Source organism: Mytilus californianus, unplaced genomic scaffold, assembly GCF_021869535.1.
Source record: "Mytilus californianus isolate M0D057914Y unplaced genomic scaffold, xbMytCali1.0.p SCAF_5, whole genome shotgun sequence".
Classification (NCBI taxonomy): domain Eukaryota; kingdom Metazoa; phylum Mollusca; class Bivalvia; order Mytilida; family Mytilidae; genus Mytilus; species Mytilus californianus.
This window is the reverse complement of record NW_026262701.1, coordinates 117,992,001-118,009,579: the sequence shown is the minus strand read 5'-3', so window position 1 is coordinate 118,009,579 and position 17,579 is coordinate 117,992,001. Positions and strand designations below refer to the sequence as shown.

The following is a 17,579-nucleotide window of genomic DNA, read 5'->3' as shown; positions in this document are numbered from 1 at the left end:
ATTTTGTAAACAATATGGCGGCGTAAACAAAAGCAGGTGCCCGTTTGGATTGGAAAGAATTAGTATTCCTAAGAATGGCACTAGTTAAAGTTGACCAAAGTATTTCAAAGCCAGGATGGGTCTCTCATTTTGGAAAGAAACCCAAAGATAGTAAGAAAGATGCATTTTTAAAAAATTAATATGATACTTTAAAAAAAATAGGCGCTTTAGATATCATACAGACTTGTTTTCTTTAGTTTTACAAAATTATACACGAAATGGTTGCAGTCTCTACTATTAACCTTTTGGTCCCACTAGACAATAGAACCAAACATAGCAATCCACACTCATTTAGGCAAATACAAACATCTTAAGACAGTTATAAATATTCATTTTATCAATAAACAGTTATAAATTGGAATCAATTGCCACATTTAAAAGTTTCATGCAGTACAGTACAGGGTTTCAAGAGTATGATCACAGAATCAAATTCTATAGTCAACCCCTGGCGAATAATCTTCAATTAATGAAGTATCGCTAGAAACTAATAGTAGAACAAAATTAAAGTTGAATATCTTTTATATATATTTGAATGGCTAAGTTTTACCTAAAATTTGTATAGACAGACTTCTAACTATACAAATCCTTGGTTTTACTAATAAGAAATGGCAGGCGCGTAGCTAGGCCAATATGATGTGTAAATGCCGGAGAAGGAAGTCAAACGGCAGGGGGTATGGGGGCCGCTTAAGGCCCTCAGAAGCTCTGGGTAAATGGTGCAAAATCCTCCATTCTTGTAATTTCCTGGGACTTAAAATGACCTCACCGAAATCTTATTTTCATGAGTAACGAGTCAACTTTTGAAAAAAAAAATTGAAAAAAAAAAATAAAATATTAATTAGAGAAAAAAAAAACACGTACTGTTGGCTTAGGAATTTGGATTTTCTAATATGTAGTGGGTTGAGCTTGATTTAATTAAATTAAAAATAATATTCGTTGCTAGTTAGTTTAGGTTTAAAGGGTTGTACTTGCACGGATAAAACTTAAAATACAAAGAAGGAATAACAATTTCACGGTGAACGTGAAATAATTTCGTCCATGAAGGTTGATAAAAAAAAAGTACTACATGTATAACGAACGCATATCATAGGTTGGAAACCTTTAACTGGCAAGTATATAATATATACGTTTTAAGTCCCGAAATCTGAATCAAATCTATAAGGAAAATCATCAAATTATTTCCGATTACTTTTTATTAACTTCCTAAACGATATTCTTTTAATTTTACCAAGCATAGAATACAAGCACTTTAAATCTTGAAGCATGAAAAATAAGCACTTTTAATCTCCAAGCACGTATAATTAAGTTGGGGAAACACTTTGAACGAGGCACCCGTCTTGCACAATCGAACGTAAAAATAAAAAAAGTCAAAACTCGATGATCGTCAATTTAAACAAACAAAAAAACAAAAAAAACGGCAAGCACTATGCACGAAAATTACCCTTTACCAACCCTGTTAAACTTAAAATCAGACTGGACTGTTTAAAAAAATCTGTTATGACGACGTATGTAATTAAGCATATACATACCTAACACGAAAATCATGAGAATGAATTGTTGTCCATGGTCTCTTGAGAACGTCATATTTTATTTCGTCAGTTTTTTTAAAAATTGCTTTCTTTTTTTTTCCAATTTAGCACACAAGCTTGAAGATATTCCTGCTCCAACAATTGATTATGAAAAGTTAAAATTGTTATGTGGAATTGAAGGATTGAACGGAAGGTAATAATTATTTAACAAGAAAGAGAACTTACTGCTAGTATTTGATAGTTGAAGTGTTATCTATGATATCGTATAATTACAGGATCATTTTTAAAAGAACTTTATAAATACAATGTTTTCTGTTCACATTCTCAGACAAATCATATTATCCCTATATATTGTATGAGTAACAGGAGTTAATGTATTCCTTGTTTAAATCTGTCCTGACCCATTAATTTTGGCAGAAAGGGTTGAGATCTGATTCTCAGCAATTCTTAAGTAAAAAAATTGAATTTTTATGAATATTTTAATTAACCTTTCCCCATCTTGATATTAAGCATCTTAAATATTTCATGAAGCCTTCATTTAAAAAAATCTTTTGAAACTTAGAAAATTAAAGAGCAGTTCCATGAGATTCCATGTAACGGTCTCCAATTTGAAATGATTTTATGTCAGCCATTTAAGCACTTTGAGCTTTACTGGCATAACTGCCATTTAAGGTCAAGGAACAGTAAATGGTACCATTAAAACGTTTAAACCTGCTGCAATTGTTTGCACCTGTCCTAAGTCAGGAATCTGATGTTCAGTAGTTGTCGTTTGTAGATGTGGTTCATAAGTGTTTCTCATTTTTTATATAGATTAGACCGTTGGTTTTCCCGTTTGAATGGTTTTACACTAGTAACTTTTGGGGCCCTTTATAGCTTGCTGTGCGGTGTGAGCCAAGGCTCCGTGTTGAAGACGTACTTTGACCTATAATGGTTTACTTTTATAAATTGTGACTTGGATGGAGAGTTGTCTTATTGGCACTCATACCACATCTTCTTATATCTATGACACTGATTTTGGTAAAATTTTGCATACAACTTGGGCACATTTAACTATAACTGAAAATCAACAGAAATAGTGCATTTATCTCTTTTATTTTCTTAAATATTGCTGATTGAACTCTGTTAAAATCGGTGAACATTTGTATAGAAAGTGTTTAAAATCGGACCAATGGTTCTTAAAGTTGTCTTAAAACCATCTAAACTCCAATTTCTAGTACATATCTTTTTCTTAAAAAATGATATGTTGTTGATATATAAATTTCCATTTTAATGATATAAAATAATGATAGGGTCACCGACTTTGTTTTTGGTGTATTGACCAATCTGTAACCTAGTTGATAGTGAAAAATTTAAAAATCGACGTTTTACGGCTTACATGTATAACATGATGACATTATGCTTAATTCGACATTTTGTGGTATTTTTTTCACCTAGAACACCATTTTGAATGTGTATAGCGTAAAAACAAAGTCGATGATGATTTTTTAAGAAAAATCTATGTACTAGAATTGGAGTTTAGATGGTTTTAAGACAAATTTAAGAACGATTTTCACCGATTTTAAATGCTTTCTATGCAAATGTTCATCTATTTTGAGATAATTCAATCGGTAATATTTCAGAGAGAAAAAAAAGAGATAAATGCATTATTTTTTTGATTTTCAGTCATAGTTCAACAAGCAAAAATTTACCAAAATCTGCGACATAGCCCATTTATTGTTCCTTGACCTTTAGGTAGTTTGTGCTCACATCAAATTGAAACTTAGTACACAGTCATGTTTATATAAGGTGACTGTTCAATATATGCAAAATAAGGTTTTTGACTCTGATTTCAAGGTTTACTGAACATGGAAATGTGATAGGTAAAAGTTTTGGTTTAAGGTACCGGTAGTTTGTGATCATGTACATCAACTTGAAATTTATTACATTAGTGAACTGTTTAATACATAAATACAAAATATAGGTTTTTTCTAAGATTTCACGGTTCACCGAACATGGAAATGTGATATTGTTAGTTGAGCATGATGTCCTATGGGCACATATTCTTGTTGCATTTATTATTGTTATGTTAAGGATGTTTGCTACTCTGATTCAAAGTAACAAGCTTTTTAAAAGACTGTTATAAATTGATAGTACATGTATATGAATAAAGAAGCTAAAAAAGCAGAAAAAAATTAAGGGTTCCTATGGTTGTTTTCGAGGTATAAGCCATTGAAAATTTGGCGGGAAATAATGCTCTCTAGATTTTTCATACATTTAACATTGACACTTTTTTTCTTTCAAAAACAATGAAAAAATAATAAGGATTTTATAAGATTTTCAAAGATGACATTTTAAACTATATGTAATTAAATTATGGGAAAAAAAGTAGGGGTTAGTTGGGAAAATTTTTAATGGCACTACATGGATAAAACCAGAGGATTCCGAATATCTGACAAAAAAATAAAAAACGAGAGGAGCGAACATCCTTAAATCAGTTTGTTCTTGAATTTTTGTTATTTGTTGTTGTTACTTAGTTTAAGACTATGATGTCACGATGGCATGAGTAAATAAAGCATTTGGTGAGACGATATTACACTACTAGTTTACAGTTAAGTGCATTTCCTGTACAGATTTGTATTTATGTTCTTTTTTGCACTTTTTATTAGTCTACTGATAAACTTGTTTTCTGTCTGATCAAAAACAATTTGATTTTCTAAAAATGTATTACTGTGTTCAATGTATTTTAGAGAGGATGAGAAGAGCTCTGATGAAGCACATGAAACATTTATGACAAATTACAAAGATATATTTGCCAAACCACCAAGCAAAAGAATATTTCATGCACAGTCAAAAAAAAGGTAAACTTTAATAGTCATGTTGAAATTCATTACCCCATGTGTAAATATAGCGTGATTTATTCATAGACATATAGTGTAGACACTTTTGTTTCAGACCAATTGTTGACCTGTAGATGGGTTTTTATATTATCATATTATTGGGTTGTATCTCATTGAAATATATCCTACATCTATTTTATTCATATAAAACAAAGGGAGATATTCTACACTTTTTATATCATGACATTATAATATGACAAATATTGACTTTGTTTCTGTGTTTGTTTTACTGCAATCAGCTATAATATTAAATCTGAAAAAATCAATACTTCAGTCTCAAAAAGAAACATATATAGTTTTAAAATGCCAAAAATCTGTAATAAACATGATTAAAGAAAGAGCTAAAGTTCTTAATAAATATGGTTAAAAACAAGCAAAAAACCAAAAAAACCTGAAGCCTGAACTTTTAAAGTATACAATACATGTATCTTAATTCAGGTACTGAAATTTTAACATAGGGTTTCTCTTCTAGGATATGAGAATAATAACAGTATATGGAACCGTTTACCATAAATTAATTTGCATACTTGTTTTGTTTGTTATAGTGTAGAAAAGTTTTCATCACAGATGAGTATTACCCACAATGCAACAGGTAACTTTATTATATTACGGCATATTATATAAACCATATCTATCAATTATTCAAATCTGGAATGATAGAGAAGAAATGCAAATAATATGATTTAAATAATTAAAGGGAGATAAACATGTTTTAAAAAAAAATTAAATGGATAAATTCATAGAAGCAATGTTATGTAAATATAAATTTCATCGAACATCACATGAATGGCTTGGAGAACTGAATTCATGATTTTTAATATACCTACGTATACTGTATGTTTAAAATCTTCTAAAAATGAAATTTTTGTGTATCAAGGAAAATTGCAAGGAATATTTGTTTCTTTTTCATGAATATCTCAAAAGGTATCTGAAATAATTTTGTTGATGTTGAAATGCAATTAGAATACCGGGTGGTATATGCAATTCATACTGAAAAGGATTCATCTGTACTAATAAAGCATGAAAACTTAAAATCTTTTATATGAAAATAATGTATTGTGCAGGGATATCGTGTAATATTAAATGTGATATGATTGCCTATGAGACAACTATCCACCAGAGACCAAAGGATGAGGATGTAAACTTCTACAGATCAGTCTGTACAGCCTTCAACAATGAGCAAAACCCATACTTTATAGTAAGCTGTAAAAGCCCCCAGCATGACAAAATGTAGACAATTCAAAAGAGAAAACCAAGCCAGCTGCTAACCACAATAACAAATAACAACCACTGGATTACAGGCTTCTGACTAGGACAGATACATAAAGAATGTGTTAGTGCTAAATGCTCCTTAACTGATAATCTTTCCTGATATTTTATTTTGAATGTCTATTCTTTTTTATAACATCATCCTTCTTGGAAATATTTGTTACACAATCTATAAACTTCAATTATTCTGTTTATAGGCTGCAAACAGATATTGAAAGAAGTCTTGAATTGTAAAAATACAAATTTGTGAGCCCCTCTAATGAATAAAACTTGAAGCTATCATTTTAGAAGTAAATGGCTTAATTTATCAAAATAAAATAAAGTCATGACTAAATGAATACATGTGAATTTTGTTTTTTATACTGATCTGCTATTTACAGGAAAGAAAACAGATGAATTAAAAGCTGCAAGAGACAAAAAGAACTATCCAATAGATGACATAACACATGACATTAGGGATTACCTCCCTTTATTGCACAAGGAAAGGAAAAGTGAACATCCAGAGGCTGTCAGAGCAGATAATTTAAATACTCTAAGAAAACTCCTCAGGAAATTGTAAGTTTTTCAAATACATGTAACAAAAAACAAATCAATATTTGTTACTTTTTATTTTTTTAAAGGAATTATATTTAACCCATTTTTAATTGACATGAGAGAATTTTTAAATGTCACTTCTTTAAACGTATTCTGGTAAGGATTTAAATTAATGATATTTTAGACAGTCTTATTATGCATGCAGTTCTGCGTTGTTAGTATGAGCTGAATTTTCTGCGTTGTATGAGCTGAATTTGAGTAACAAGTTTGAAAGCTCCTTCAGAGTGATTAATTAATGAAAAAATATATGTTTATGATACAATTTTTAAATAGTACTATAGATTATCAATTTAATTTTATTTTGTAATTATCCATGAAAACCTTTCTGTTGTGAGGTTAACATTTCACAAAGATCTACAAGTTTTTCCCTCGACATTTTGCAAAGAAAGTATTACTCTGCATTTATTAATTCCATTATTATTATTTTCAGACCATTTGAAAGGACTGCCTCAGACAATGACAAGATGTTTTCCATTTTCAAAACATTTAGATTTTTCAATGACAATGTTCCAGATAATATTCTAAAGGAACTTTGTGTTGTAGCTTTATTTGAGCAGTGGAAAGATACAGATTTTACAGGTAATGCAGTCATTAGTTATAATATTTTTTGTACATGTTTATAAAAAGTAAATTAACAAAAATAACGAACTCCAAGGAAAATTCAAAACGGGAAATCCTTTATCAAATGGAAAATTCAAAAGCTCAAACACATCAAACCAATGGAAAACAACTGTCATACTCCTGACTTGGTACCGGCATTTCCTTATGTAGAATATATTGGATTAAATCTGGTTTTATAGCTAGCTAAACCTCTCACTTGTATGACAGTCACATAAAATTCCAATATAATATAATATACTTTAGTACAAGGTAAGCATCAACCAAGCAACAAAATTCTAACAAAATACAGAGGTCAACATATGTTGTTCAAAAACAGACAAACCTAGCCATATGTCAAACCCTAGATTGACCAGAGTCTAGATAAATTATGAGGGTTTGGATGATGTTTACAGAATAGAGAATAATGGGTAAACAAACTAAAAAATAGAGAAAAAGAGAACCCCCCAAAAAAGAATACAGAAAAATTGACTGAAAAATAAAGAATACAGAAAAAATGGTCTAAAAAATTAAAGAATACAGAAAAAATGGTCTAAAAATTAAAAAATAGAGAGAAAAAATGGTCTAAAAAATTAAAGAAAACAGAAATAAAGACCCCCTCCTAGGCTATCAAAACCCTCAATTCTACAAAGAATATGATTACTCGTCATAGGATTTAGTGTTGCTGTCCAGTATATCCCCAGTTTTGTCTCTCCTTCTGTATTATATTAAGTTCTGATCATGAGGTAACTTGTTTAGCTTGTACTAAAGATTTATTGGCTCATTTATCAAAATTCTGAAAAACAATTTTTTTACCATTCTTTAGTTTTTCAAATTGAGATAACATGGTAATTAGTGCTTGACCCTGTATTTAAAGGAAAAATATTCCTTAACTGTAACATATGAGGATAGCATTTATCAATTCTGCAAATATTTAATTTTTCATACATTTTCATCTTTAAAAAAATATTGAATAGAAATAGCAGCACAGCTCTATATTCCAAGAAACAGTTCTTTAGTAATACTCCCAAGAAAAAATATGCAGTCATAGCAGAAATTTTGTTTATGTGTCGTAAAGAGTAATAAAGTATATTTTTTTACTCAACCCAAATGAGGACTAATCAAAATTGCATACATGTATCTCTTGGTGTTGTCTATTTCTTCTTTCTTTTCAGTATTTGGTAGAAATGGTTTATATATGGTGTTAAAAGGTTCAGTACGACCTTTGACCTACCCTCATTTGAATACCAACGACAACATTGTAGATTCTAGATCACCAACCCCATTACTTACAGAGGAATCTAAAGACATTGTAAGTACTGCATAGCACAAATAAATAATTTAAAATAAACTACTACAGGGGATGCTTAATTGACTACACATGCCAGTCTGGCAGGGTTGACTGGTTCCTTGTTTATGGTGCATTTTGTAAATTATAATGAATAATTGACTTGCTTAGGTAAAATTCTGTCTAACAACAAGTTAAATCCTGATGAAAAACCCATATCAATTACATATGATATAGAGTATGTGATAAAGTACAAAAACAGTCCTTTTCATTTCTTTATTGTAGTAATTGAAGATAATAATTATATAAAATGCAAATAAATCAACCTTTGTTCATCTTGTTAAACTGTTCAAATCTTCTGTAAATGTACACTTTCTTTTGCAATTTTGTTGGTATTTCTTTGTTGAACTGAATTTTAATGTGCGTATTGTTATGCGTTTACTTTTCTACATTGGCTAGAGGTATAGGGGGAGGGTTGAGATCTCATAAACATGTTTAACCCCGCCGCATTTTTGCGCCTGTCCCAAGTCAGGAGCCTCTAGCCTTTGTTAGTCTTGTATTATTTTTGATTTTAGTTTCTTGTGTACAATTTGGAGTTTAGTATGGCGTTCATTATCACTGAACTAGTACATATATTTGTTTAGGGGCCAGCTGAAGGACGCCTCCGGGTGCGGGAATTTCTCGCTGCATTGAAGACCTGTTGGTGACCTTCTGCTGTTGTCTGTTCTATGGTCGGGTTGTTGTCTCTTTGACACATTCCCCATTTCCATTCTCAATTTTACTTAAAATCATCAAGTAAGGGTTACGATAAATCAGTATATTATCAAGTTACAATTAATCTGATTTTTTCTAGAATTTCTGTGCATGAAAAATGAAAGACCTATACCATTTCTGATTTATATAATTTTACTTTATTTGACATGAATTCAATTTTCAACACACAATTTTAGATAATTTAAAATAAATTTTTAATAAAGAAAATAAATCAACCTTTGTTCATCTTGTTAAACTGTTCAAATCTTCTGTAAATGTACACTTTCTTTTGCAATTTTGTTGGTATTTCTTTGTTGCTTGCAAAATATTTACCCCACATCTCCTTTTATTCATATTTATTTTTTAAATTGTAAATATGAATAAATCGAAATATGTGGTATTCATTAATGAGACAGCAACCCAACAAAAATAACCATAAGACATCTGGAAGTCATCATACAATCTTCAACAATATGTCAAGAAATATATTTTCTGTATGATATACGACTTTATAGATAAGAGTTTAATAGTTCTTCCTGATTGGTTTTATTACCTCAATTAAGCAGAAGATTATTATTTCAAATTTTTTCAGTTACAACCAGGTGATTTCTTTGGTACATTAGATAAAATTGAAAGAAAACCTGGTTCAAGGTAAGTCCTATTTTGTCTATTATTAATTATTTGTGAATTGAATAAAACCTTTCCCCAGAATGAGGTCCTCTTTGTCAGGCTATTTATTATTTTGCTAATTTATTTAGTATTGAGACATGTATTTTCATCACTGGGAGTTAAAAAATTTTTGTTCAGCTAAAATAATCAATGAATGATTGGCTTTTTAAGGAGAAATTCAAAGGTTGGAATGAATAAACTCCACAAAGAACAATAGCTATTGTATTTTTACAATGGGACAGGTGAATTTGCCAAAAAATTGAATAGCCTGACAAAGAGGAACTCATTCTGGGGAAGGTTTCATTTCTTTTTCAATAATTATCTTGTAAAAAAATATAAGTAGATATGGTATGATGAACTAAAGGATTTGAAAGTGAAGCCTGTTTAAAGGGATTCAGTGGCTAAATGGTGGGTATGAGTGATTGCCCATTAACTAATCAGATTACTGTCACCTAGAGATGTCAGGCAAGGTACGCCTTTTAAAGCCTTTTTTTATGCTCCGATGCATTTTTTAAACTGAATTTTACCTAACAAAGGTTATTACAGAAAGACATGTCATGTGCACTAAAATTAGTATCATTATATAAAAATGTATAAAAAGGAGATGTGGTATGATTACCAATGAGACAACTATCCACCAGAGTCAAAATAGTGTTGATGTAAGCAACTATAGGTCGCTGTACAGTCTTCAACAATGAGAAAAACCAATACCATGCAGTGAGGTAAAAGGTACTGACATGACAAATACCAAACACTGCAAATGAAAAAGTCAGCAGGATAAAACAACTAACGAAAAACAAATATGGCAGACAGTTATTTAGATGCTAGTATGTTATAGCACTTGCAGAAAAGGGTACTTTTCCTAGGACTCCTGATCATGACTTCCTGACAAATAAAACTGATCACCAAGAAGTTTTAACTTGAAATACAAAGTGACATTAAATAAACAAAGCTGCTTAAATAGATTTAATCAAGGATTAAGTGACAATATGAAAAGAAAAATAGGTTATCCCTACAACGGTACACGCTAGAGTTTATTGATGGTATAATTATTCAACATGAATGGCTTTGATAAAATATATGAACAAACTTGTATGGTATATTGCAAGGTTTAAATTTATTTTATTTTGGCACATTTTTATCCGTAAAAGTTCCATTCCTCTCATTAGTTGAAAGTTATGTATGATTTTGAAATGTGAATGCAATTGAAAAATGAAAACTGTTAATTAAATGTCTATACGAAAACCTTGAAAAGGAAGATAACCTTGACATTCACTACACTGAATACAATAAAGACATTTTCTTTCTATTCCAATAACAGAAAATATCTTATACTGAATTTATACACAAAATTGGTGTATAAAATTGAGAATGGAAATGGGGAATGCGTCAAAGAGACAACAACCCGACCATAGAACAGACAACAGCAGAAGGTCACCAACAGGTCTTCAATGCAGCGAGAAATTCCCGCACCCGGAGGCGTCCTTCAGCTGGCCCCTAAACAAATATATATACTAGTTCAGTGATAATGAACGCCATACTAAATTCCAAATTGTACACAAGAAACTAAAATTAAAAATAATACAAGACTAGCAAAGGCTAGAGGCTCCTGACTTGGGACAGGCGCAAAAATGCGGCCGGGTTAAACATGTTTATGAGATCTCAACCCTCCCCCTATACCTCTAGCCAATGTAGAAAAGTAAACGCATAACAATACGCACATTAAAATTCAGTTCAAGAGAAGTCCGAGTCTGATGTCAGAAGATGTATGCATGGTACAGTTAAGTATAGTGTCCAATATTTATTGTAGTTAATATCATGTATTTATGTTAAATTGTACTACAGATAAAATTTATTTTTCTTTAGGATTTTCAGTGTAGAAACTCAAGAGCCAAACTGTGAATTCTTGAAAATTTTATCAACAGATTATACTAAAGTTATAACAGTAAGTTTTATTTAGGACATCTGAGGTCTAGAACTAACTTTATTGAAATGGTATCATAGAATGAAATTGTTTACAATAAGATCCCTTATAGGGCTTTTGACAACTCATTTGCTATAGTCCTATTAATTCATAATTATATTTTTACATTCAAAAATAGAGGAATAGGAACTGCTTAGCATTCCAGAACACCTGAGTTCATTCTCCAGTCTTTCAAAATTTGCAATATACTCTATCTGTATGAGATAAACTTTGCCATTAACTTGCCAAAGGTCATGGTTCACCATTGAGCCTCTGCTTTAGGCCCTTGGACTTTTTGATGAAGAGCAAGATTAAATATAGAGCTTTTAAAATATGTGTATGTGATTGTAAAATGAGTATACATATATGCATGAATTGAAATTATACATTTTGTTATGGTTGCCAAACTTATTAGAATAACCAAATTTTCTTGTTGAGGTGTAAGCACTATTTTGCAGCAATACATAGTTATGAGCAGATGGCACACCTCTGATAAAGACTTTTGATTCTTAAGACATTACTCTTGATACTAATTCTATATTATCCACAGAACAGTTTAAAAATTTACATTTTTTTTTAAGCAAATAGACACTAGAAGTAATGCTGAGAAGAAGAATTTGTTATTAACGTGTGGTAGATTCCAAGGCTGGTCAGACCAGACAATCGTCCAAGTTGCCAAATTAATTGAATGGGTCTCATTCCCTCCAAATACAAGTAAGTGATAACTTAGAGGTAATTTCTATTGCAAATTTACCATGGATTCTGAATGTTTTTTTAGCTGTTTCTTCTGATTTGGACACTACCAAAATTTTGATATTGAAAACAAATGCAATGGAAAAGAAAGGGATATGGTGTATCTATTCATGACAGAAAATCCATGCAGGCACTTGACAAAGCTGAAAGCAAAGAAACAGTACCCTTAATAGCTGCTGTTCATCTCAAAGTCACAGTGAGGCCTTCAAAAGGAGTAAAAGCACACATCTCACTGCAAGTTCAAAAGCCCCTCTAGCACCTTTTGAGCAAATTTTCTGGCTTCATGTAAACAATGCTACATACTGTGGTCTCATTGGTGTGTAAGCGTGATCCGAGATTGGCTGATTTTTTTGTAACTGTGACACGTGAAAGTCAAATTATTTTGCGTGAAAACGGGAAACAAAGTTTGGCGGGACACGTGAAATTACAAGCGCTATTATTACAATGATAAACAGGATACAGGATTCTGACAAAACAATAAGCGGGATCCGGGACCCCAATGAGACCCCACATATTTGCAGTGAAAAACTCAGATGCCAGGTAATAATAACAAATTTCACACTAAAAAGTGCAAAGAAATCTAACAAATACTATCATGATAACTTGGAGTGATATAACATATCCATGTTTGAAATAGTGCTTTATTAAAGATGTTATGTAAGGGAAATAACAAATAGACTCTACTTTATGGTAACATTTTTAAATTGGAAATAAAAAATTTACTGGTACCCAAGAATAGTACTGTAAAATCTTGGCTTTCTTTTTTCTGATATATGGGTTATTAAGAAAAAATCTCTGCTTTCTAAAAAGTATAATATCACTTAATGATGGGTGTAAGAGAATTTGTACAATTTGTGTTACAGTTTTAGTGAGTGAAGGTTACAAAGCACCATATATTGGTTTCATCAAGTCTGGGGAGTGCCATGTTTTACGTCAAGTGGAAGTAATGAAGGGAAAAAGTGGTCACAAGGTAAGATTCTTATTAAATTTATTACTGGTAAGTGCATTGTATTGCTTTATTTATGCATACTGTATATACTGTATGAGGAAAAAACCTTTTGTATTGCTTGCATTTATTATTGCAAATTTTGAAGAATGGACTAAAATGCGAGATTAATTATTGCGATTTCAGGAAAATCTGCAGTTATATGTATCAGATATCAGAATGCGAGTTCTTATTATTGCGATACACATTCAGCCGCATTATTTGCATTAATAAAAACTTCGCAATAATTAATAAAAAGAAAACACTGCATAGTATTTTGCATGTAGTTACAAAGGAGAAAAATCTCTAATTAATATTTTTTTTTAACAATGTCTAAAATAAATTTCCGAATTTCCGAATTGTGGAAATGATAATATATAAGTGGTAAATATCAAAGAACAATCACCTTACAACACATACTTTAAAGCCATTTATCATATCGATAAAATTATGAGATTTCAAAGACGTAAACTGTTTGTGAGGTTTCATTTTTCACATTTTCTATGTCACTCACTCTTATCTCCCATAAAGATCAAATTGATGCGACTTCATATTTTCATGATTTATATATATTTCTCAATCAAGAAATTAGGGAAAGACTCAAGCTTAAACTTCTTATAATTGGTAAATATTTCAGGAGAAGAAAATGAAGCATGTAGTTATGGGACGATTAACAGTATCACAATCCTTTGGTGAAATCAGTGTTCTAAAGGATGAACCAATTACCTGTTCTATAGTTACTGCTACAAATGTATCATTAGGGATAATAAAGCCAGAGAGAATCCAAGGTAAGTCAGTGTTCTAAAGGATAAACCAATTACCTGTTCTATAGTTACTGCTACAAATGTATCATTAGGGATAATAAAGCCAGAGAGAATCCAAGGTAAGGAGATAATTAATGCAAATGTATTGGCTATAGACCACAAATAATTTCCCCTATATGTTATTTATAATTTTTTGTCACATTTTTTTTTAAATCCAACATATAGTATCTGCAAAATCTTTGATGTGTACAATGTTTTGTACAAGTCCCAAAATATATCCAAAATTTAGAAAAATGACACTGACACAATTTACAAATATAGCTATATTGCTGGTATGGAAAGGTCAAGAGATGTTCCGAAACTGTAAATACTACCTTTTTGCACATGGCCTAATCACTCATTCCATCAACTAAACAGTGAAAATAAAATATTAAAACAATTTATTTCAAATCTCTTTGTTCATTTCCATTTAGTTTGTATTGTATTTTTAATCTAGAGGATATAGACAATAAGAATAGAAAAATCTGAAATGAGAACACTGTTTTCCTGAAAAGTAATTTTGTAAAGTTTTAATCTGTTACTTGTTTCCTTTCAGAACTAGATGATGTCACCATACAGTTGTTTACACAGTCAAATGAACCTACATTTAACAGTTTTAGTAAGGTAAGGGTGTGGTTGTAGATAACAAGGAAAATTCATTTATCTAATTCTTACGATTTATACTTTTCATGACCAGTTGATTATTCTTTTATAATCAACCTGTGGTTCTGAGTTTTTCATTGGTCAAAATTCAACTATGAAGTTAAATGTCCTTGATGTCCTCCGAAAATCCTATCCACTCTCAACAGTTAAATTTTTAATATTTAAATAAAAACTCATCAAGCCTCTGGTGTTAAATTTGAAATTTAACCGTCACGAGAAAAATATTGTATCACACTTGATGCAGCGGTAGAATCTATGTTTACCATATTACATTTTTTTAAGTTGATTAAGGGTTGTATGTTTTGCTTCATTATGGTACTGTATCATCATGATTAAACCAAAGAAAAAGTCCTAAATATTCATTTATTGTGTTTCAATTTTTTTGTAAAGTATATTAAAACTTGTATAATTTGTCTCCGTAGTAGTATCATTTTGATAAACCATAAGAAAAAGATCAAAATGTTTATTAACAAAAAAATAACCACTCAAATTTGTTACATTTGTAAGTAAAAACTAAATGGGAAAAGTAAAAATATGTGAATTGTCTCCCTTTATTACTAACATAGGCTGTGTTTGGATATACGCCAGAGGTGGCCTTTGGTTATCCATAGGTACCTTTAGTTTGATATTCTATGTATCAAAATATCAAACCATTGGTACCCAAAGATACATATGGGTAACCATAGGCTGCCTTAGGCGTATATCCAAACACAGCCATATTTAAAGGATGAAATTCAAGATGAATTATCTCCCTTTATTACTATATTTACAGGATGAAATTCAAGATGAATACATGAATCAAGAACTAAAACAACAGTGGAATGAGTTTAAACATAGTGTTGTTGTAGATGTTATAAATTCTAAAGGAATTAGACCGGGATATGGAAAATGGGCAAAATATTAACAGATACATATCACATGGACAATAAAGAAAAACAAGATTGTTACAAAACTTGTGTTGTGGTAAACCTTCATTGTAATCTCTTTATAGATGCCATGACTTTCTAAAGTTGGCCAACTCATTAAATCATCATACATGCATTCATTCATTTTCAAAAGACTTTTACTGTTTCAAGTTTTCTTTATGTCAGATATTTAAGGTAGTCAGCTGGTTTTTAAGGTTTTTAATAGGATAAAAATTCTCTAGATTTTTATTTGAAATAAATGGGAAGATGAATTTTGTAGTGCATGATAAAAAGAAATAACAAGAATTTCAAAATATATTGCTAAAAGTGTATGTGTTTATATCATTCTTCTTATGAGGTCTGTTATACTATGAACAACAATACTATTTGTTCATATGCACCAGCCACGAGGAAGGACTTGACTCAAAAGCTTTTTTTATAATGGATGTGATGCTGCTTCTGGTGCATGGTCAATAAACACTAAACATACTGGTTTACGTGACTACATGTATTATTAACTCAATTTATATTTCATGTTTTTTTTCAGCTGTATTTCTTTTCTTTTTTTTTTTATTTTCTTGTGTATTGTCTTTTGCAATGGTGTGATATAAAAAATCTATGTACTGACTATATCTTATCTTATACTCCTTCCTATAATTAACCCGTGACTTGTAACAAAGTGATGTTGTGTTTTATGGTTGTTAAACCAACGCAAAGAAACAAAACTCATTATTTTTTTCAAAGATACATTTTTTCTCCAAATGTCTATGAACAAAGCCTTAACTTGTAAAAACCTACTAATCTATAACATTTTTTTGTTAATCTGTAATCAATCAAAACTGACATCGTTTATATTTTTATTGTCACTTTGATAGTCAGTATACACAGTAAATTTCTTGTTTTTCCATTGAAACAATCAAGGTTCACAAATGCCTGCACATACTTAAATTTGTTGACTTCTTTTGCAATAGAGCAATTTGATTGGCACCAAAACATATCTTTTATAATGAGACTCAACCACAGGAAAAGTGACTCAAAGTGAGCTAAACAGAGAAGATGAATAGTTATTGTTGTAGTCATCTTGGAAATATCAGTTTTAATATACTGTTTGTAATGTTATTTTTGTCAAATTTCCTACATATGCTTTTAATGTTTTTTAAAGATTGGCATACAAATTTGTATTTTGTATTTACAACTGTTTTTATTTTATAAACTGTAAGATTGGATTTCCTGTAAATTATAAGATACAGGATTGAAATGTATATCAAGAGTCTGTGATACTTTAGAACTCACATTTTATAGCCATATTGTTTTCTATTGATATATATATATATTTATATTGATGGGGTTTATACATTTGAGTGTACATGTTGTTTAAATGTCAGCATTCAGCATTTAAATGTTTGTAATAAATGATTTTTAACATTTTTACTTGACCTTTGTTACTGATTTTGAAGTACATATACTTTACAGTTGTGATGCATTTTTTTGTTATTGAGTATATGTCAATGAAACTTACATTCATGAATATACAGTATACCATAACATCTAGAAGTATATATGTTTTTGGTAAATGTTGTTGTTTGTAGCTGAATAGTTGATGGCAGATCTTAGATAGTTATGTTAATTCATTCACGGCTTATTTTGAGCTTGAAATTATTGTTTAGACAACTGTCTTAAATGTTGATGACTGTATGTTGACCTCGTATTGTCGTTTTGGTTATTTATAACCTTGGCTATACCATGGGGGACAGTTTTTATTATTGGTAGAGAAAACTGAAGTATTGGTAGAGAACCACTGCCATACATAAAGATATCTTACAATCCGTGTCAATTAATAATGTAGTCATAAACACACCATCCAACAGTGGGTTAGAAGTGACACTGTATATGAAC

At 30.5% G+C, this 17,579-nt stretch overlaps 1 protein-coding gene across 1 annotated transcript; it reads left to right on the top strand.

Annotated features, from left to right (window-relative positions):
• Positions 1-7: 7 nt before the first annotated feature.
• Positions 8-17,110, top strand: LOC127700829 (cyclic nucleotide-binding domain-containing protein 1-like). The gene is made up of 14 exons (XM_052204515.1): positions 8-150; positions 1,674-1,758; positions 4,292-4,402; positions 4,987-5,033; positions 6,091-6,265; positions 6,735-6,883; positions 8,077-8,213; positions 9,535-9,593; positions 11,478-11,556; positions 12,156-12,288; positions 13,191-13,297; positions 13,950-14,100; positions 14,672-14,739; positions 15,551-17,110. Exons 1-14 carry the CDS (start codon positions 75-77, stop codon positions 15,680-15,682), a joined length of 1,509 nt encoding a protein of 502 aa, XP_052060475.1. The 5' UTR covers positions 8-74; the 3' UTR covers positions 15,683-17,110.
• Positions 17,111-17,579: the final 469 nt, after the last annotated feature.

What these genes read in the sequence shown, in the direction of transcription:
- LOC127700829 (XM_052204515.1), top strand. Translation starts at nt 75, where the DNA reads ATGGCACTAGTTAAAGTTGACCAAAGTATTTCAAAGCCAGGATGGGTC. An exon ending in TATTACCCACAATGCAACAG is followed by an intron (nt 5,034 to 6,090) that starts GTAACTTTATTA and finishes TGCTATTTACAG; the next exon opens with GAAAGAAAACAGATGAATTA. An exon ending in CATTTAACAGTTTTAGTAAG is followed by an intron (nt 14,740 to 15,550) that starts GTAAGGGTGTGG and finishes CTATATTTACAG; the next exon opens with GATGAAATTCAAGATGAATA.